The 23,228-nt window shown below is 38.1% G+C and overlaps 1 protein-coding gene across 2 annotated transcripts; it reads left to right on the top strand.

Moving 5' to 3' along the window:
• The first annotated feature begins 715 nt into the window (after positions 1-715).
• On the top strand, positions 716-22,864 carry LOC120746277 (protein NLRC3-like). Of its 2 annotated transcripts, none has more exons than XM_040051692.1 (12): positions 716-885; positions 1,168-1,221; positions 2,442-2,520; positions 2,985-3,107; positions 3,261-3,383; positions 11,875-11,953; positions 12,109-12,337; positions 12,904-14,680; positions 14,799-14,972; positions 15,745-15,921; positions 16,203-16,249; positions 16,439-16,486. In XM_040051692.1, exons 3-12 carry the CDS (start codon positions 2,474-2,476, stop codon positions 16,447-16,449), a joined length of 2,787 nt encoding a protein of 928 aa, XP_039907626.1. In that variant the 5' UTR covers positions 716-885; positions 1,168-1,221; positions 2,442-2,473; the 3' UTR covers positions 16,450-16,486. The 2 variants fall into 2 exon arrangements, with proteins under 2 accessions (XP_039907626.1, XP_039907625.1); XM_040051691.1 differs by lacking the exon at positions 16,439-16,486 and adding an exon at positions 17,080-22,864 and having other exon boundaries at positions 724-885.
• Positions 22,865-23,228: the final 364 nt, after the last annotated feature.

Below are 23,228 nucleotides of genomic sequence, written 5' to 3'. Positions count from 1 at the left end.
TTCTGATCAGGCTGCCCCTCATCTTTAAGTCCTCCTAATAGTGGTACTTATGTACGACACAATCCTGGTAACAGTGACGGAAACCCTGTGACCCCACCTGCAGTATCAGATATGCCCAGACAGCAACTCTGGCGATTTTCATCCATTTTTATGGAAACAACCTGCCAAACAAATTCCAAAGGGCAGCGGCAGTTTTATCACAAATCACGGTTATAGTGTTATGATTGACTTTTGAGGTGTCAGAGGTCACAGCCTGGCCCAAACACTGAACAAGACACTGTAAGCAACATGGGGTGGTAACTGAGAAGATAAACTATAAGCAACTCAAAAAGATGTTTACTTATCAGGAAATATCTGATGTGTGAAAACTATATGGATGCGTGGCAGTGTGCACAAAGAACAAAAGGATGAGCATGCTGTTGCAGAAGTCAGTCTCAGCACAGCATGCTGAAGGATGTCTCGGGTCCTAAAATGTGTCACAGTGGGAGATGAAGCCATTATGAAGGATGCACAGTTGTACCCTTTAGAAGTATTTTTACCTTCTCAATGTGGAAGAACAGAGGAAGGAAAAGTCTTTAAACAGCTACTGCATAAACAGATCACCTGATGTCACAATGCTTCATGTTATGAATTCTGTTTAAAGCGGCTGTAAATATGAAACACGTCGTGTCACACCTGAGCTCGTAAAATACAGCAAACAAAACTGTCCATGCTGTAGTTAACAATCCTCCCTCTTTATTTCGCTTCCTCCGCCTCCTCCACTCAGAGCTCTGGTGGGAGGGACTAAGAGGATTCGCGATCTTTGCTGAGTTTTGTGAGTAGGCTTCCGGGACGAGGCTCGTTGTAATGACTGAATCCTCGCAGCTGGAAGCTTTTTAAAGACAGGTGAGTGGCTGAGATCAGAGGTGTGATTATAGTGTTAAGTGGCCGTTTTTGTGCGTCCACAATATGATATATTATTACTGTTACTCATTGCGTCATGTTCCGAAGGAGGATAAACATCTTTGTAATGTTTTCTAGTGTCTCAGTCTGCAGTTTTAGCAGTCTCAATGACATTTTCTGGGTGTCACGTGTTTTTCTGTGACCTGCCCCGCGGTGCGTGGGCTCCGTTTGGCTTGTTTCGTGTTTTCAGTGTCTACAGACGTCTCTCTCTCTGCTTGTTTCTAGGCAGCTGTTCAGTTTCGGTTGCTCACCGGAAATGTTTGTGAACGGACTGGACAGGTGAGTCTGCGCAGCCGCAGTTGAAGGTGTCCGAGTTCTCTGAAACAAAACACACCTGTTAAATGCACCGAGTGTCTCACGCCCACATCCGCTGATCTGTTTTCACTGAGGTGGGCGGGGTAGCCCCGTGACGGCCCGCGGGGAAAACACACCGGGTTTATCCAGGATGATGAAATTCTGAACGTTTGCCTCCTGCTTCCTATAAATACAAGAGAAGAGCCCTTTGTTGTCATTTTACATGTAGAACGAAAGTGTAGATGCGCCACACCAACTGTGCAAGAGTATAAAACTACTAGTAGACAGTGGGAATAAATGGAAATCAGGAGAGAAATATAGTTATTAAATTAAGAGAAATGTATCGAAAAAATAAGAGAAAGGCGAACTTTGGAAAACAAAATAGTTGCAAAGTGCCTTGAGAAAGTGCAAAGAAAAGACACGAAAAGTCCGTGTGTGAGTGGCCTGAGTGATGAAGGTTATAACTCAGTTACATTTACTGACACTAATTCCATTAAAAACATGATTAAAAATATTAAACTGCACACAGAGCAACAAGATAAGCTGAGCAAAGTTAACACACTGATGCTCAGCTGCATCAAATTTTATGGAAACTTTTATAGATGTAAGGATTTAAAATGTTTCCAGAAAGTCTCTCATTAGATGTTTTTGGTTGATTTAAAGTCTGTGATGTTGCTGTAGTGGCCACTTTTCAAAAATCCAAGTACTGATCAAAAGTCTGTATACACAAACGTCCTACTGATTTTAAAGCTGAGGTGGCCACAGCACAGCTGGATTCTGTCAAACCAGCAACAAAACCTAACATAAAGTCAGTCAGCTTGAAACCAGATTCATTTTGTGTTAAAACAATAATTTTACTATAAAATCAGCTTCATGCTTCCTTTTAATATTCCGTGATTCATGACTGAACCTGAGGGTTCTTTTTAGGAAATTATGAGGAGAGCTTGGGTGAAATAACGTGGAGAACACATGAGCTCTCATGCAACATGTGTGTAATAGATATATAACAGCTGGTTATCTGGTTCAGACTAACATCCTGCAGTTTCCTGTTACCATCACCATCAGTGACATCTATGGCAGTAATGAGCTGAATATTTCTGAATGAAAAGCATTATGAACGCTGCAGCTTATATACGTCTGTGACATGGAGACAGTCGTATTAGTGCGTTCATGACATTTTGTTTTTTGTCACCATCATTTCTCAGAATGATGACCTGCAGGTCCACGAGGAGCCACCATGAGTCCGCCCATTGTGTTTGACAGACAACCTTCTGAAAACATGATGTAAGTCAGCATTATGCATTTCTGTATAATGAACGGTAACTTGTTTTTAACTCCACACAGAATCTTTTACAGAAGACTTCACTGATGTGTATGTGGTCCTACAGTAGAAACATTGCTTTATTTTGTATGTTTCAGTGTTCATAAAGCATTTTCCTTTCAGAGCTGTTTTTCCTTGTTTCACTCCAGACTGTAACTGATGATTATTTCATCGTGGATTTATAATTGATCTGCTGATTCCTTGTTTGCTTGAATAAAAACTATCACAAAGTGCTGTCTTCAGATGATAATTAAGATCAAGATCAAATCCAGTGCAGTAGAAGTAACTCAGAGCTGCAATGAAGCACTACTCGCTGAACTAGTTACTTAGTTACTTCTATCTTTTATGTATTTTCTTGTCAACTACTTGACAGACAATCAGACAATGATGGTTGCCGTCTTTCCAGTTATCTTCTGGTCTCTTCCAGGGTTTACCAGAGGTCAGTTTCTCTTGAAGCAGATTCTGGAGTCAGCTGTTTGTCTTTGAAGAGTAATGAGTCAAAGGCCGAACCTCTCCCTTTTAAAGAAGGCCTTTGCTGTGCTGAGCACAGGCAAGCTATTTCTAACATTCACGTTTTAGCTCAAGACATCCTGATCAGCTTTACTGTTTCTTAAGTGTTGATTTCTTGACTAATGATAGTTAATACGATACAGGAAGCTCAGTAAAGCATCACGGGTAATGCTCCATGGTTGTCTTCTAACAGGATCCATCACAGATCATCAGAGGCTGAGTCTAAACTCAGCTGTTTGTCCTTGAAGAGCAACGAGTCAAAGTCTGACCCTCTGCTGTTTAAACCAGGAGTCTGCTGTCCTGATCCCAGTCTGAGGTGAGGTCTTCAAACTGCTTCAGTTCTGACCTGCAGACACAGTAAAATACATTTAACCTCCTAAGACCCGAACTCTTCCACGGCATGCATTTTTAATTTCTCTTTGATAGTTGGGCATATTGGGGGCCGATGGTAAATACAAAGAATTATCAGATCTTTTTTTTTTTTTACCTTATTTTTGTTTTTAAGAAAAATAAGAGCTACATATGAGGATATTCGTTTAAAATTTTGATAGAACAGTAGAAGTATAATGTCTTCGTAAATGGATATCAGGCCCTTGTAGAGCAAAATTGAGTATTTTGGTCTAAATAACCCAAAATGTGATGTCCACATATGTGGACGCCAGGTAACAGTGTAGTTATAAAGTGTATGTTTATCAAATTAAGAAACAATACCTTACTTTTTATATAATGTGTAACAGTTTATAGTAACCTATGAATAATTCTAAATGTATAGTTATTTAGAATGAAGTCAAAAGCTGTTTTACGGTTTACAATAAAAACATGAATGTTATACACAAGTTTGTTATATTTTACTAAAATAAAATAAAAATAAATAAAACTAGGCATGAAAAAAATATTTTATTTAACTAAGACAACAATAAAAACTAGACTTTTGAAAAATTGTTTAAAACTAAAATAAAATTAAATATATATATAAAGAAATATCCTTAGTTTTAGTGTCTATTAGTGTGGTTGAAAAAAACATTACTAAAACTTGCCTGATGGCATGGATGGATATGTTTATCGAGACTCTAGATGTCTGAGTAAACTGCTTTTAAAACGTTTTTATTTTTTTAACACCTGTACTGATTTTTGGTAATTTTCCCTCTGATGTGTGTCCTCCTTACAAGACTGATTAAAAAGACTGAAACACTGAAATCAATAAGACCTCAAATACAACTAAACATTTACAAGAATAAAAACTTAACTGAAACAAAAACTAGTCTGGAAAACTAACTGAAACTGTACTTAATTATAAACAAAAAATTAAATAAAAAAAACTATAATAAAAAACTATAATAAATATATTAACTACAAGCGTTAAATTTAATCATTTACATTTCCAACAGGAAAATAAATTATGATGTAATTTTTTCTGTCCTATTTGACTGTTAACTCTAAACATAATGACTATGGTGGGGAAACACGGAAAACACTAACACTTAGTTGAGACAAAGATCGGGAAGCAGTGTTTCAGCTAGAATAATAGTTAAAAACAAGAAAAACAGGAACCAAAAGCCTCGGCCCTGGTGTAATGTTAATTTTTATTTGTCATTAGTTGGTATAATAAAGAAATAATAATTTTGTTATCAAATTTTCTGGCAGCTCAGAGACTTAGTGTTCTTTACCTTTAGACCCATGATGCATACAATACCAATAAATAGAGAGTAAATTGTTGTATTTTACCCAAGTTGTTGTAAGTTGTGGTATTTTTTTCTAAATCCAGTCACACTAGTAAGTAAAAGTGAAAGTAGCCAGATTAAAAACTATATTAACCAGTGAGAGAGCTGGGACACAAAGGTTAACAGTGTATTACATCGGGGTCACTCCATCTTCTCTCTTATACATGCTTTAAAACACTAAACGTCACAGATGGACACTATGCAAGATAAGATAAGTTTTTATTGTCGTTGCACAGTCATACTTAGTACAATAGTACAACGAAATGCAGAACCCAGGCTGTGGAACTCTCTACCCCCGGATTTAAGAAACACTGGTTCTCTCCCTCAGTTTGAATCTCAACTCAAAATCTATCTGTTCAAGTCTGCATATTCACTGTAAACATATTGTTTATTTTATCTTTTTTTATTGTTCTTCATTTTGTTCTACTATGTGTTTTGGTCTATTGTTAAGTGTCCTTGTGTGTCTTGAGAGGAGCTTTTAAATTAAATTTTTTATTATTATTATTTTTATGCATTATAGTGAACTGTTAACAGTTACTAAACAATATTATTAATCCACTCTCTCTTAGCAGTCTACATTCATTTAAATGTATGAATTCAGTGTATAAATATTGTAAATAAGTGCTTACATATTCAAGGTTTTTTAATAAGATAATGTAAGTTTGTAACTGAGAATTGATAAAAACTTATTTAAGTGTGAGAAAGTAAAAGGCGTTTTAAGGACTAGCTGAAATTACTGAACTCCCATAAGGTTGATTCTCTTCATCTGGACGTAGCGTTTTCAGCGGCAGAAAAGTTTCATTACTCATCCGAGTGACTTCTTCAGTCGTTGGATGAGTGATGAAACGTCTCTCTCACTGAAAATGCTACGTCCAGACGAACAGACTCAACTTTTTGGGATTTACTTACCAGGAGTGACTGTACATGCATCAAGATTCTTCCTAAACTACTAAAAATTAAATAAGTTTTTATCACCATTCATTTTTTTCATGTATTTTTCTTTTTTAACAATGCAATTTTAATAAACTTTTTTATGAAAGTAACAAGGGATTATACTTTCACATTAAATGTAGTAAGGTCTTTAGTTATTTCACATAAGTTTTAAATTAAACGTGAAATTGTACATTTCATTTTTGGAACATTCTGGTCTGCATAAATGTAACAATTGTAAGTTGTTTGGGTGCAAACACTTGTAAAAACCCAACTAGTAATTGTTCCTTTTAAACATGGACTTTAGAGTCTAAATTTATAAAGCCCCACTGCACATTTGCTTAAGTGAAGTCAAAGTTTGCTACATGTTTATTTCATGTTCAGTTCATAATTATGACTTCAGGGATCCTTACATTGTGTCTGTCTCTAATTCTTCTTCTTTTTTTTTTTTAAATTTATATATTTTTTTATTAAGGTTTCAAAAGCAGGCATTCACAGTATGTACATCATGTAAGCATACTTCTTGCTTAGGTTATCTGCCTAGATACCGAAATAGTATTTTAATTTACATCCGAGTCATAAAGAGAGAATACTTACAACTATAGAAGCAATTGAAACAATCACATAATCTGAAATAAGAAAACAAACAAAACCAACAAACCTACAAACAAAACAAAACAACAACAACAAAACAAAACAAAACAAAAAAAAACGGATGTGTTGGTAGGGGGTGATCCTATAAATATATACTCTCATACATCACAGTTATTGGTTTGTAAAAATAAAATCTGGCCTGTGAGGCGTGATATATTTGACCCAGTTTTCCCAGTATGATGTAAATTTCTCCAGCTTGTGGTTAACAGAAGCTGTTATCTTTTCCATGTTATAGATTTCCATTGTGATTTCCATCCATGTACTTATGTTTGGGCTCTCCGGGGATAACCATTTTCTGGTGATACTCTTTTTACAGGCCACCAGTGGAAAATTTACTAAATGTTTATCGTATTTAGGCCATTCCTGAGGTATATATCCAAAGAACATAGTCTTACTCTCGAGGGGTATTTCGCATTTAAAGATATCCTGTAAGGCATTATGTATTTCTCTCCAATAATCCCTCAAGATAGAGCAGTCCCAAAAAATGTGGTAGTGATTTGCACTTTGATTTCCACAGTTCCTCCAACAAGCAGGGGAGTTATCATCATAATGAGACTTCTGAGAAGGTGTTATAAAGTATCTAATTAGGCACTTCCAACCGAATTCCCTCCACTTTTGTGAGCTGGTACACATCCACTGATACCTCCATATTGCCGTCCATTCTTCCTCTAATATTTTTATCCCTCCTTCCTTCTCCCATTTTGTTCTAATATATGAAGTCGAATGTGGTTTCAAATCCATTAGACCCTTATACAGACATACAATTCTATCAATAGTTTCTGAGTTATAGCTTTTTATAAACAATTCCATCGAGCGTGTGTTTATCATTGTTACATTTCTCATCTTCGTGTCAGCATAGTGCCTTAACTGCAAATATCGATAGAAGTCTTGTTTTTCTAATGAAAATGTCTTTCTAAGCGTGTCAAAGCTGAACAATTTTCCATCTTTCATTATACTACACAGGGCTGTTATGCCCTTACCTGTCCAGTCCTTGAATCTAGAATCCAATTCATTAGGCTTGAACTCTGAGTCATAAGCACACCATTTAAGAACTGTAATATTGGTCTCGAGTTTATATTCCTTAATAATAGTTTTCCATGTTTTAAGGGTCCTTTTCACCCACAAGTTATCAATGTTTTTTATATAGGTTTGTAGATTATTGTCAGCTAGAGTTGCCTGAATAGGAATAGACAGCATTTGTTCCTCAATGGTTTTCCACTGGGCAGTGTATGATGGGTTACACCAGCATATTATTGCTCTCATCTGCGCTGCAAAGTAATAGTATCTGAGGTCAGGGAGGCCCCATCCTCCCTTTTGCTTAGCCAGCTGTAGAGTTTTGAGGCAAACCCTTGGTCTTTTACCTTGCCATATATATCTAGATAACATTTTGTCCCACTCATTAAATTGACTTTGGTTAATCTCTATTGGTAGGGTTTGAAATAGATACAAAAATCTTGGCAATACATTCATTTTAATAGAATCAATTCTTGAATTAAAGCTAAAGAAAGGAATTAAGTTCCATCTTACTATATCTTCCTTTATTTTTTTGTATAAGGGTAGGTAATTCTGTTCAAATAATTTTGTAAGATCTTTCGGTAAATTTATGCCTAAATATTTAAAAGACTCCGTTTGCCATACCAGGGGATAACTACATTTTATTTCTTCTGGTGGGCTATAATTATATAAGAGTAGCTGGGTTTTACCTATATTAATTTTGTAGCCTGATAATTGGCCGTATTGTTCAAATGATTGCATCAGTTTGGGTAAAGAATATGTTGGGTGTCCAAGGTAGACCAAAATGTCATCCGCATAGCAAGCCAGTTTATATTGCGTCCCTTTGATAAAAATTCCCTTAATGTCCTTGTTTTGCCTGATGGATTGAGCTAGTGGTTCCAAGTATAATGCGAAAAGTAATGGTGACCATGCACAGCCCTGTCTAGTGCCCCTTTTTAGGGTAAAACTGTTAGATAGGCATCCATTAATTTTAATCCTGGCTGTAGGATTGTCATGTAGTGCTTGTATAGTTTTAATAATCGTATCATGAAAGCCAAATTTATATAATACCCTGTAAAGGAACTTCCAGTTGACGGAATCAAAGGCTTTTTCAGCGGCTACACTCATCACAATTGCTTTGATTTTATGTTTTTGTATATGGTCCATAATATGTAATGTCTTTCGTATATTGTCCTGTGTTTGGCGTTGATGTATGAAACCCGTTTGGTCGTTACATATCAATGTTGGTAGGAACTCTTCTAGCCGTTTGGCCATGATAGATGTGAAAAGTTTATAGTCCACATTAAGAACGGAGATTGGCCTGAAAGATCCACATTCCATTTTATCTTTGCCTTCTTTTGGTATAACTGAGATAATTGCCTCCTTCCAGCTGGGGGGCATTTGTGCCTTTTTCAAAACCCAATTCAATGTAGGCAGTAAAACAGGTATCAATTCCTTTTTAAATTCTTTATACCACTCTGCCGTGTAACCATCTGGTCCTGGTGATTTACTTAATTTAAGCCTATTAATTGCAGCTTTTAATTCTTCTTCAGTTATGTTCATTATCATTGCTTGATTTTGTTCTTCATCTAAAGTGGGTAAGTCTAGAGGGTTCAGGAAGCTATCAATCTGAGCTTCAGTCCTGCCAGGGGCTTCAGAGTATAGGGTTTTATAGAATCTTTCAAAGGCTTCCTGTATTTCATTTAATTTATTTTTTATCACTTTTGTACTTGGGTCCTTAATTTTATAAATTGTATTTTCCGCTGTCTTTTTTTTCAATTTCCACACCAATATTTTGGTAGATTTAATGCCACTTTCATAGTGTCTCTGTTTCAAAAACATTAAATCTTTCTTGATTTCTTGTGTGGCTAGATTGTTAATTTCGTTCCTAATGTTTTTGATTTCCCTTAATATATCCTGTGCTGAGTCCCTTTTATGTCTTCTTTCTAGTTCCTTTAGTCTCTTATTCAACTCCTCTAGTTTTCTATTCTTATCTTTTTTCCTAAATGAAGCTATTGCTATAATTTTCCCTCTTAGTACCGCCTTCAGAGTATTCCATAGTATAGGAGGTGGTACTTCTCCGGTATCATTGAACTCTAAAAAGAGACTAATTTCTGATTTAATTTGTGCCTTGAAAGGTGAATCATTCAATAGACTTGAGTTCAATTTCCATGTATTATTTTTTAACCGTAGGTTAAAATCAATGGATAAGTATATTGGTGCATGGTCACTTATATCTATCGTCCCAATTCCACAAGTATGTATTTTATCCTTATCTTTACCAAATGTTATAAAATAATCTATCCTTGTATAAAGAGAGTGTGGAGCAGAGTAGTAAGTATAGTCCCTTCTATTAGGAAAAAGGTCTCGCCATATGTCAATTAATCCTACCTCCTCAAAAAGTGCATTCACTTTGATATATGGTGATTTTCTATCATACGTTTTCCTGCTAGACGAGTCTAATTTTGGCTGTAGGTGTATATTTAAATCCCCTCCACAAATCAAAAGGCCTTCTGTTTCTGTTACCATAATATTAATGATCCTTTGGAAGAAACTAATATCACTCTCTGGCGGAGCATAAACATTTAAAAGGGTGATCAAATTCCCATCTATTTTTCCTTTTACTAGAATAAATCTACCCTCTTTATCACCCATTTCAGATACTTTTTCAAAGTTTAATTTACTTGAAATAAGGATTGCAACTCCTCTCCTATGTCCTGATTTGTATGAAGAAAAAAACAAATTAGTAAAACCCATTCTCTTTAATTTTACGTGCTCCTTATCTGTCAAGTGGGTATCCTGTAAATAGACTATATGGGCTTGTTCTGCTTTCACTTTAGTTAAGATTTTAGTACGTTTAATTGGATTTAACAGCCCATTAACATTGAAAGATAGAAATTTTACTTTATCACTAGCCATATGTAATCAACGTATGTCCATGGAACAAATAAAATGAAACTTATCAGATCTACTCCCTAAACAAACAAAGATATCAAACATAGGTAACAAGTAGAAAAAAAAAAACTGTGGTTCCAAGGCTGGGGTCTCTAATAAGTGACCCTGGGTAGAGCTAGAAAAAGCGTCTAGCTGTGAGGGAAAGCCTCTCCCATATATGGGCTGAGGGCCCCTGCCATGGCACTTGAGGCGAAAGAAAACAAAGTCGTTGTTCATTACACAGAAAGTGTGTCTTTATGCATCCCTCGCTTATATCTATATAATCTCATCCAATTGGGGTAGAGATATACACACAAACATCTTGAAATATATATAACACCGCGTATTTTTACCTCCTTTTAAAGCCCGACAGTACTTATAACTCCTCTGACGAGGGTATGATCTGTCTTCTGAAGGTTCGCAGTCTCGCCCTGATATCTTTCTCTCGCTCGTCGTCTGTCCCTCCCTGAGTTGATCCTCTCGTTGTTTCCCAGGCGGTACGGGACAGCTGCTTGACCAGACTCTCCTTTGATGTAGTCACATTAACTGGAAGCCCTCTGTCCTTCATGTCTGTGGTCGCCTCCTCCGCCGTCTGATACAGACATGTTCCATCCTCATAAAACACTCGTAGTTTTGCCGGGAACGGAGTATGGAAGCGGATATTTTTCTGCTTTAACACCCGCTTCGCCTCTACGTACTCCTTTCTCTTCTGCAGTACTACTGGAGGGTAATCATGGTCAAAGAATATTAATTTCCCATTCAGAAAAACTTTCGTCTTTTCCCAAGCTCTGCGTAGGATCTCTTCTTTAACCCTATAGCGGAGAAATTTGACTATTATTGATCGCGTTTTATCTTGCCTGTCTCCGGCGGGTCTTGATGCCAGCGCCCGGTGTGCTCTCTCGATGCCAAACTCCACGGTAGGGTTTATCTCCAGAGTGTCCCGCAGTAGTTTTTCCACATGTCCATCATAGACGAGCCCTCGGCTCCTTCCGGAACATTATATATCCTTAAATTTTCTCGTCGGGATCTTCCTTCATAGTCAAGTAACTTATTTTCTTGTTGATGCATGACTTTTATCATCTTATTCAGCGTCTGTTCCAAATTTTGAACACGGTCTTCCACTTTTTCAATTCGTACCTCTGCCTCCGTTATTTTTTGATTAACGCTGATAATCTATGATTTAATACCAGTTAATTGTTCTTTTATGTCTTTTCGGAAGTCCCGAATCTCCTCCAAGATTTTTGTCAAACTTACGTCGGCACTTGAGGGAGCTGGGTTAGCATTAGCTTCGCCTTCTTGTCCCTTCGTAAGAGAGCTGCTCCTCGAATTTTCTGCATCTGCAGTTTCTGCGGCGGTGGTTTCTTTGTTTGCACGCGTCTTCCCCATTCTTGCCCCTCTCATCTGTTCAAGTATTATTTGTAGGTCTAGTATTTGATGGTCTGAAGGGACGAAATAACTATTTTCGCGAGGGAGCTATTACTTTAGGCTGCCATTCAGGATGGTGACGTCACCGGAACTCAAGCCAACTTCGAGAAATAAAATCCCTGTCTCTAATTCTTCATGATTTCTTCACAGCGTGGACCAGCAGACCTCAGGAGCTCCTAAAGGCCGGTCTGCCCAGGATCATCAAACACACCTGGACTCCATATTTATGGTCTGTACATGCACAACAGTTATTCTGGCATCTATACGGTGCAGTCATTTCTATGCTGCACTTGTAGTCCAGCACATTGTTAGTGTTTACAACATGAATCTGATTGGCTTGATGATTTCAGTTTGATTGGATATTCACAGAGTATTGTGTTCTAGCTGCTGGAGGACAACATCATTGCTTTTGTGAAGAGTGAGCTGAAAAAGATACAGAAGGTTCTGAATCCAGATTACCCACAATGCTTAGAGAATCAAAGAGAGGTTGATGAGTTGTTGGAGGGTGAGGATGAAGAGGAGAGGAAGAGAAGTAGAGAAGCATTTCTGAAGATCACACTGCACTTCCTGAGGAGAATGAAGAAGGAGAGGCTCGCTGACTGTTTGCAGTGCAGTAAGAATATTTCTCTAAAGGCTTAAACAGAGACTTGCTCAGCATAAATAATTTATAACTAGTTTATGCTACCTTTGCTAGATTTCCACCAAATGCTGTACATATTTGATCAGTTACTATGGACCTGTGCTTTGTCTGCTTTCTGTTTCTGACCGTCTCTGGCTTTGGGCTCCCTCCTCCCAGCATCAAGCTTCGCTTTTGGCTGGCTTTAGCCTAAGTAGATTCGATTTTCAAATGTACCTCACCATCCAAGCAAGCTAATAACACCAACAGACTTCTTTAAAGTAGAATTACGTTTTTTTTTTTTGTTTGTTTGTTTTTTTTTTTTACAAATGGTACATTGGCACCATTTGTAAAAAATAAAATGGTGCCAATGTACTTAAATGAAGTCACATGCTTCATTTATGCCAAGTTTTTGGTTTTTTGTAATGAAAGGCTGATTTTATTTGCACTTCAACAAGAATCAAAATGACAATTATTCTGCGTCAGCCAAGAGTAAAAAATTTTGTGTGTCAGTATTATGATGTAAATTCTCTTTAAGTACAGGGTGTTCTTTGTTCTTTCAGAATCTCCTTCCATGTGCCAACAGAATCTCAAATCTACTCTGAAAAAGAAGTTCCAGTGTGTGTTTGAGGGGATCGCTAAAGCAGGAAATCCAACCCTTTTGAATCAGATCTACACAGAGCTCTACATCACAGAGGGGGGGACTGCAGAGGTCAATGAAGAACATGAGGTCAGACAGATTGAAAAAAATTCCAGAAATCCAGACAGACCAGAAGCAACAATTAAACAAGAAGATATTTTTAAAGGCTTGCCTGGAAAAGAGGAACCAAAAATAGTGCTGACAAAAGGAGTGGCTGGCATTGGGAAAACAGTGTTAACACAGAAGTTCATTCTGGACTGGGCTGAAGGCAAAGCCAACCAGGACATCCAGTTCATATTTCCATTCACTTTTAGAGAGCTGAATGTGCTGAAAGAGGAAAAGTTCAGCTTGGTGGAACTTGTTCATCACTTCTTTACTGACACCAAAGAAGCAGGAATCTGCAGGTTTGAAGACTTCCAGGTTGTGTTCATCTTTGATGGTCTGGATGAGTGTCGACTTCCTCTGGACTTCCACAACACTGAGCTCATAACTGACCCTAGAAAGTCCACCTCAGTGGAAGTGCTGCTGACAAACCTTATAAGAGGGAAACTGCTTCCTTCTGTTCACCTCTGGATAACCACACGACCTGCAGCAGCCAATCAGATTCCTTCTGACTGTGTTAACATTCTGACAGAGGTCAGAGGGTTCACTGACCCTCAGAAGGAACAGTACTTCAAGAAGAGGTTCTCAGATGACAAGCTATCTGATAAAGTTCTCTCACATATGAAGACATCACGAAGTATTCACATCATGTGCCACATCCCAGTCTTCTGCTGGATCACTGCTACAGTTCTGGAGGATGTGCTAAAAACCAGAGAGGGAGGAGAGCTGCCCAAGACCCTGACTGAGATGTACATTCACTTCCTGGTGGTTCAGACAAAACTGAGCAACATTAAATATAATCAATATAGTAAATCTGAACCAGATAAACACTGGAGTCCAGAGAGCAGGAAGATGATTGAGTCTCTGGGAAAACTGGCTTTTAATGAGCTGCAGAAAGGAAATCTGATGTTCTATGAATCAGACCTGACAGAGTGTGGCATCGATATTAAAGAAGCCTCAGTGTACTCAGGAGTGTTCACACAGCTCTTTAGAGAGGAGAGAGGACTGTACCAAGACAAGGTGTTCTGCTTCATCCATCTGAGTGTTCAGGAGTTTCTGGCTGCTCTTCATGTCCATCTGACCTTTATTAAGTCTGGTATCAATCTGATGGAAGAACAACAATCAACTTTCCAAAGAGAAAATGTTTTTTACCAGTGTGGTGTGGATAAGGCTTTAGAGAGTCCAAATGGGCACCTGGACTTGTTTCTTCGATTCCTTTTCGGTCTGTCACTGCAGAGCAATCAGATTCTCCTTCGAGGTCTGCTGACACAACCAGGAAGTGGCTCACAGACCAAAGAGGAAACTGTCCAGTACATCAAGATGAAGATCGAGGAAATCCCTTGTCCAGAGAAAAGCATCAACCTGTTCCACTGTCTGAATGAACTGAATGATCGTTCTCTAGTGGAAGAGATCCAAAAGTCCCTGAGATCAGGAAGTCTCTCCACAGATAAACTATCTTCTGCTCAGTGGTCAGCTCTGGTCTTCATCTTACTGTCATCAGAAGAAGATCTAGATGTGTTTTACCTGAAGAAATACTCTGCTTCTGAGGTTGCACTTCTGAGGCTGCTACCAGTGGTCAAGGCCTCTAAGAAAGCTCTGTAAGTGGGTACAGATATTGGTTTGGGTATTTTGGTTCATGTGATAGTTGTTAAAACCAGATTTTTTTTCTCCTTTTCTTTTAAATATGTGTTTATTTATTCTCCTATGTTTTTCCAGACTGAGTGGCTGTAACCTTACAGAACGAAGTTGTGACGCTCTGTCCACAATTCTCAGCTCTCCATCCTGTAGACTCAGAGAGCTGGACTTGAGTAACAATGACCTGCAGGACAAAGGAGTCAAGGCACTGTCCAGAGGTCTGGAAAGTCCACATTGCGCCCTGGAAACTCTTAGGTCAGTTCAATATCTTCTGTTTTACTGAGTTGCTTTAAAAATGAACATTTATGTATTTACTTTTTTTCATTGTCATTGCACCTCATATTTGTTTTCCAAAATCTCAATTTAAGAAAATGTACTTGGTTTAGTCATATGCATTATGACATTTAAAAAAAAAACAAGAAAAAGAAAAAGAAACAAAAAAGTGTGTGTGTATTTCTCTTTATTGTACAGCTGGGTGACGATTGTTTGATCAGAGAAGGTAATTTGGGGTTTAGTGTCAAAGGTGACTAGGTCACCCAGTATTTGTCCACAGTGATTCTGGAGCATCTGAAAGTCTGCTAGTGATGGGAAATGCTCTTTTCAGTTTGAATACACTGTTTGGGTTTGTCCATCAGCAGATTCAGAGGTAAGCCAAATGGGTGTGGATAATATGTAATATAATATAGAATAACCTCAATCTGCAACAGTTGCTGCACAGGCAATGGAGCTCTTTCTCTAAGATTCACAGATTGCAGTATTGTTTCATTTTTGTATTATTTAAATTTTATTTTATTTCACTTTGCAGCTTGTTCTTTTCACTCTATGAGTTTTTCCCTTACTGGGCTATTTTAAATCGCTTTTATTTAATTGTGTTATTCTACTTCATTTATGGCCTTTTTAAATAGAATTTGTTTAATGCATTGGCTCCTGTGACACCCTTTTCCAACTCCCTGGATAAAAGAAGTATAATATATCTTATCTCATAAAATTTAATATATCCTAGTTAATGGTAGTTTTGCGTTTGCAGGTTGACAGGCTGCATGATCACGCATGAAGGGTGTATTGCTCTGGCCTCAGCTCTGAACTCCAACCCCTCCTCCCATCTGAGAGAGGTCGACCTGTCCTACAATCACCCTGGAGACACAGGAGTGAAACTTTTGGCTGCTGAGTTGAATGATCCACACTGGAGAATAGAAAATCTCAGGTCAGCAATCACCCTGATTAAAAACATGAAAAAGTCCTCCTCCGCATCTACATGCAAACTTAACTAGGATTAGGATTTTCAGTAGTTCTGTGATATGCAAAGATTTCTTTTGCAGACTATTTGCTCTTAGTTGTGTTTACCAAAGGGATACTTCACAAATATTACAACAATCTTTCTATATTTGGTGTTTTGCTTTATTTAACTTTATCTGCATCTTAGTGTTTAGAAGTATTTGCGACGTAACAAAGGAAGATAATAATTTCTCCTCCCATATCTTGCAGAGCTGACCCAGTTGGAATCGAGTGGTTAAAATCAAGTCTGAGGAAGTGTAAGTGCTTTTTTTGTTTTTTCTAATGTACTATGTTTATACTTCCCCTGTTGAGCTCTCTCCCCCACTTTCAATGAGTCATAGTTTTTCTTTTGAATTACTTTCTCTTATTCATCATGATATAGCATTTTGTGCATTCTTGCATAGTAAATGTTACTGTATAATGGTAAATGGCCTGTATTTGTATAGCGCTTTACTAGTCCCAATCAGACGAGGCTGCTGGACACTGGCGCCAGGGGGCCCTCTGACCACCACCAGTAGGCAATGGGTGAAGTGTTTTGCCCAAGGACACAACAACCGAGACTGTCTGACCCAGGGCTCGAACCGGCAACCTTCCGATCACAAGGCGAACTCCCAGCTCTTGAACCACGATCGCCCCTCTGCTTTAATGCAACATTAAAACAAACATTTTATATATTGTATTATTTGTGCTTCATCAACCACATCAGGGCTGAATGTTAAGTCCCATTCTTTTAATTCATACATGGAGGGGATGGATCGCAAACCTTTTTAATTTAGAGTTTTGATCTTGAACGTCTTGATTCTTTTCAAACCATTTGCAGTTTTCGGTACTGCATATATTGAGCTTGTTTCCCTTAAGTATTTTCTCATGTCATATCAAATATGAGTCCACCGACATGTCCTCAAACGTCCCCAGTGGCAGGCTACAACACACTGGAGGAGGTAGTTTTACCCCAGATGGAAACATCACTTACTAAAAAAATAGACTTAGCCAAAAATCAACTTAATGCAGTTTAAATATAGATATACATGAAAAACAGGAAACTTTAGACAATATTAACCAAAGATTTTTATGCTCTTTTTGGTAGATTTCTGTGAATTCACGCTGGACCCAAACACAGCTCACAAATTCCTCAAATTATCCGAAAGCAACAAAAAAGTGACAGACCTGAGAAAGGAGCACCCGTATCCTGACCACCCAGAGAGATTTGATTACTGGCCTCAGGTGCTGTGTGAAAATGGTGTGACTGGTCGCTGTTACTGGGAGGTCGAGTGGGTTGGAAAGGTTTATATTGCAGTAAGCTACAGAGGGATCGGAAGGAACGGAGACATTGATGCCTCAAAATTTGGAGGCAATGAGCAGTCCTGGTGTCTGACCTGCACTGATGGAGGGTATAGCGCCTGGCACAACAACAGCGGGACTCCCATTACAGTAACGTCATTATCTAATATTTCTCACAGAGTAGCAGTGTATGTGGACTGTCCTGCTGGCACTCTGTCCTTCTACAGAGTCTCCTCTGACACTCTGATCCACCTCCACACCTTCAACACCACTTTCACTGAAACTCTTTATCCTGGGTTTGGTTATGGGGTGAAGTTGAACTCATCAGCCTTTCTGTGCACACTGTAGACCAGAAGCATGGACAGAAAACTCACTGGTTCCATTAATACTGTTTAACCTTAAAACTGATGAAGATTGTGAAATATGATTTTGGAATGAAAACTGACAGAACCAAGTTTGAACAAAAACCCAGAGTGAGATGAGTGTCACTGAACTTTTCATTTCACTTTTATTTATATAGTGCCAAATCACAACAACAGCTGCCTATATTATATATTTATATTGTAATTTAAAGACATTATAATAATAAGGGTCTTTTAGACTTTAAAATCTTGGAAAAGGTCAACTTTCAAACCAGGTACTGTACACTGCTCTGTTTATGTTTGTTGTGTTTACCTTCATTTTGTATTTATTTTAATTTAATTAGTTTTAATGCTGTAAGAAAATAATTTCACAATTCTGGGCTAAAGACTATTTTGTCTTTATGAAATTTGTTTATACACTGTTAATACATATAGTTTTATTTGTCTCTCATCTTGTTTGTTTGTTTATTATACTGCCTTTTTTTATTTTGCAGTAGTAATAGTAACAGTAGTAGATGATAATAGTAGCATAACAGTGCCTAATGTTTGGGGTAAGTAACAGTAGCATCTGTAATGGAATATAAAGAGATTTAAATCTATAGGCTACAGCAAAAGTGTTTTTGTTGATGTTTTTAAACAGTTCACCAGAACATGTGGTCTTCATGTTTGAAACTCTGTATGTTAATGAACATACTGATGCTGTGTAATGTAGGTAAACAAGGGTTTTGCTCTTTTTTTTCTGTAGGCTGTGTGAGGCTACAGGTTCTTCTTAAAATCTGCCACAGTCGTATTAACAGTTGCATTTCAATATGGTCTGCATAGCTCTGATGGGGGGGGTGAACTATATGAAAATCACTCTGTGTGCACTGCTGAGAAAAGAATCCCTTTTGTGAAGAGTTGCAGGACAGAGACAAAGTTTTAGCACTACACTCACATCTTTGAGTCGTACACCCATCCCATTTATATTTTTCTGACCTTTCCCCCTGAATCCAGGTAAACACTCAAACCATCACAAATCCCAGTGTTAAATTTACTGCATGCCACAAATATTATTATTAATGTAAAATGTGAAATACATTATAGGTCTGCCATAAAAAGACTTGCTGTGACCATGCCTCTCAGTCACAAAAATGACACTACACCACTTGAAAATTCCAGCCGTAGTTTTTTAATGCCTGAACATGTTTGTTTCTCTGGTGCGGACTGTTAGTAAATCGAGCCGCTGTCTGTTAAAGTGAGCTGATGGATTTCCAGCGTTAAAATCTTTTTGCTCAAACCAGAGGAATCGTCCCATAATGACCACAAGTACAGCCCCACAGCTCTGCAACACCACAAATGGCGCATTACTGTTTCATCATCAGAGGAACTCTCTCTCAGTTATCTGTTTAAAATACGATGAACGTTCACTGAAGCTCTAGTAAAACTAATATCAACTGTGAACGAGTTTGACATAAATTGGGGAGTTGTCGCTCTCTGCTGGTAAAACTTTGAACTACATTCTGATATAAATGACTGGCTTTCATTAAATATGTAGGACGTTCTGCATTTATTTTGCTCCCTGTGAAGCTTTGCTGCTCCCCAAAAACCCAACTTCAGTTCAGAACTTAATCAAGGATGCAGCTCACACAAAACAACAGTAAACTGTCAGACTTCAAAAAATAAATGTTTTAAGCATTGAAGAAACTAAGAGCTTAATCCTTCAAGTTAAAAAAAAAAATAGGCCTGTGTGTTTGACGTTTAAGTGACAAAAAATTACACCGTAAGACAAACATTGATATATGCGTCAATTTCTCTCCCCAAAAAGATTAAAACTATAAAGTGATCAGATGTTGATTTTGTCGATTCTGATTGGCCTTAAACGCATCTCTGAGTGTTTCCTTCCTCATTGAAGTTTCATTTCACTTTCCTGTATTTCGTATCAGATGATCGTTTCCATATGAAGCTCCGTGTGAAGGTGAGTGAGGCGGTCTGTAATGTTTTCCTGGATCACATCAGCTGTGTGCTGTTTAGTTCCAGCACAACTCTGCCGCTCATAGCTCACAGTGACAGACTCAGAGTGAATGAAGGAGGCCAGCAGGTAAATGTGTCAGCCACAATTTTATCTGTGTGCGCTTCTTTGTATGTGAGCCAAGGAACTTACCTACTTATTAACTATATTTGAATTCCTATTTAAATATTTTCACCGTGAGGATTTTTGTCTTTTATTTTGAAACTGGCTTTACAAATTTGATCTTCTCCTGGACCCGAAAGTGCTGAAAGTTAACTCAATATTTTTTCTTCACTGCTCTCTTCGAGTAACTTTGAATACTTCTTTTTTTCTGCTTGAGATATTCCCACTGCTACAGTTACTTCAACTCAAAGTACACCTTCCATAATTCAATGATTAAACTATAGACAGGAGCTGCTCCAAATGAACAGTATTTTTACTTATACTACATTTGTCTGAGAACACTTGTTAAGATGAGAGCAATGCTTTCATTTTGGTGTCTTCCACCACACCTACCTTTAAGGGTTTTTTTTTCCTAATTATTAAGAGCTCAACATTTCTGTTTATTGGAGAAATGATATAATCATGTATAGTTGACATTTTATTTGTGTATTTCTACTGATTTCTTCCTAGAACAGAGTGAACATGTAACTGCTCAAAAAATGAACACTTTGAAAACACATCAGATGTCAGTGGGGAAAAAGGACACAGTGGATATTTGTACTGATATTGAATGGGTAATGTGGTCGGAATGAAAAGAGGCCATGTCGTTTGATGGGAATGAAAATAATAAACCTAATGAATTCAAAGATGCTCAGAAAACCAAAGTGAAAAATTTTCTGAGAGGTGAGTCCATTTTGATGAAATTTAATGGCACCAACCCAAAATGGTATTCAGTCATCTGTATGGACGTCATGTGCTTGTATGCAAGCCTGACAATGTCTGGGTGTGTTCCTGACAAGAGGGTGGAGGGTGTACAGAGGGATCTTATCACAGATCTGGAGAAGGGCATCACTGACCTTCTCAGCAGTCTGAGGGAAAAACGTGGTGGCATCAGATGGACTCAAATATAATGTCCCAGAGTTGTTCTGTTGGATTTAGGTTAGGCAAGCTTGGAGGCCAGTCAGTGCTGTCAGTTCCTTCATCCTGCAGGAACTGCCTGCATACTCTCGCCACATTTTTCATCAGGAGGAACCCAGGACCCTCTCCACCACTGTCAGGTAGGACATGGGTCTGGGGATTTCATCCTGATACCTAATGGCAGTCAGGGTGTAGTTGCCCAGCCTGTAGAAGTCTGTGTATCCCTCCATCAATTTGTGTCCTCAAACCATCACTGACCCAACACAAAACCGGACATGCTGACATGTTACAGGCAGCATGACGTTCTCCACTGCTTTTTTAGAGCCTTTCACAGCTGTCCCACATGCTCAGGGTAACCCTGCTCTCATCTGTAAAAAACACAGGGTGCCAGTGGTGGACCTGCTAATTCTAGTACTCCACAGCAAATGACAATCAGGCTGGTGCTGTGGTGCTGGGCAGTGAGTACAGGGCCCAGTAGAGGATCTCGACCTTCACCACAGGATCTTCATCTTCGTGAAGTCTGTTTCTAATTGTTCGGTCATTTACACCAGTGGACTGCTGGAGGTTGTTTTGTAAGGCTCTGACAGTGCTCATCCTGTTCCTCCTTGCACAAAAGAACAGATACTGCTGATGGCTCAGGACCTTTTATGGCCCCGTCCAGCTCTACCAGAGTGACTGTCTCCTGGAATCTCCTTGATGCTCTTGAGACTTTACAGCAAATGTTCTGGTGTCACCTCTTGGTGCCAGTAGGGACAATGACCTTAGCCAAAGCAAAACTAATGACAAGACAGACAGAAAAGATGAAGAGGGAAAAATGTTAGTGTCCTCCACCTGTAAAATCATTCCCGCTCCTGCTCTATTAACAGAACGCTTTAATTATTTCTTTGAGTAGTACACATTTATAATGGACTTTTTTTGATCCTGCTCCAACATTTTAAAGCTTAATAATAATAATTTGATAATAATGATAATAACTAATAATAATTTGTATGTATTACCATTAAAGGGTCTAGTTTTCTGACTGTCACTGTGTACTCATTGCCCATCCTGGTGGGTTGTTACTGAGGAGTTACACCTGCTACATCTGGCAGTAAAGACTTTTGTTCCATAGGTCAAAAAGAAGTTATTTAATTTTTTATTACATTGAAGCAAAAATATTAAACATATTTAATCTTAATAATATAATGTATATATGTATGTATGTAAGCTTGCATATATCACAGAAGAAACAGCAAAGACTGGGATGAATGCAGAAAGCTGACACTGATTTCTCCCGTGTCAGCCTGTTATACTAAAACTCATCCTAGACATGTGACGTCACATGGTAAAAATGCAAACCACATTGCAAAGATGCTGCTGGCAGCAGTTTCCTGTCTTCTCTCTTCTCTTTTTTTCTGACAGATACAAATGCAACCAAAGGAAGTGAAACGCGTTGCCATGGTAACATGGAAACTTGTCAGTCACCTCCATATATTTCTGCAAATACTGATGTCATTGGTCTAATGTGTAACAACAAAATGTGTGACTTCCTATCCATATGTTCAGGCAAAAGATAAAAGAATTGTTACTTAATATAAAAACACAATTTAAAGAAACACGTGTGAACCTTAGTTTACCATGATTTATAAAATTTTAAACTAAAACTCGTACATTGGGTAGATAATGTTGTAATCTTCACTCTATACTGCTGGTCCTTTTATCACCCAGCTAAAAAAACCACTCTGAAGTTACAAACACCCTGATGCTCTGCGCGGAGGGAGATCTTTCAACCTAGAAGCAGGTCTGAGGGACAGTCCAGCAGGTCCTTACATTTAGACTTGGTGTTTATTTCTAATGGTCATCTACAATATTCAAAACAACTTTCCTAAATGATGATATATGAATATACATAGCACTATATGTGTGTGAGTGTGCGTGTCTGTGTGTGACACCAATGCTCAGGCACCCTATAAACAGGATGTGTGGGGGTATGACGTACCCTCTGCACCTCAGGCTGAAGGGCAACGAACTACTTCTCTCTTTTCTAGCTGTTCCACACATTTCTAACACCCTCCAACTGTGGCTTCCTATTTCCTTTTATGACAGGCAGACCCCCACTGTCAATAAATTCTTCTCTCGCTACAGTTACACACACCCAGGCTTATAGCTAAACCAACCTAAAACACACACATTCACAAATACTGTCCTATTCTTATGATCTACAGCTGCACCCTGTCATCTAAACAAACTTGAGCCCATTTTATTCTAATCATTGTTTTCTTGTACTCACAATAATTATAATCATCACATATTCAAACAGTAATATCCACTTCTTCACTTTACCTTAAATACTACTGATCCTCTCTGAATTATGGATCATCCAAACTGTTTTAAAATCCTGTTTAGATGTGTTAAACTGAGTGATTATTAATGAACTGAAGCTTCCAGTTACAGTGACTCAGTGTATTTCAGTGTGTGATTCATGGCGTCATCTAGTGGACTGATAGTAGAAGTAGAGCAGCTGATGGCAGCTTCCTCTGCCTCACA

Source organism: Simochromis diagramma, unplaced genomic scaffold, assembly GCF_900408965.1.
Source record: "Simochromis diagramma unplaced genomic scaffold, fSimDia1.1 OVJJ01000107.1, whole genome shotgun sequence".
Lineage (NCBI taxonomy): Eukaryota > Metazoa > Chordata > Actinopteri > Cichliformes > Cichlidae > Simochromis > Simochromis diagramma.
The sequence above is the reverse complement of the archived record's forward strand: the minus strand, read 5'-3'. Positions and strand labels throughout refer to the sequence as shown.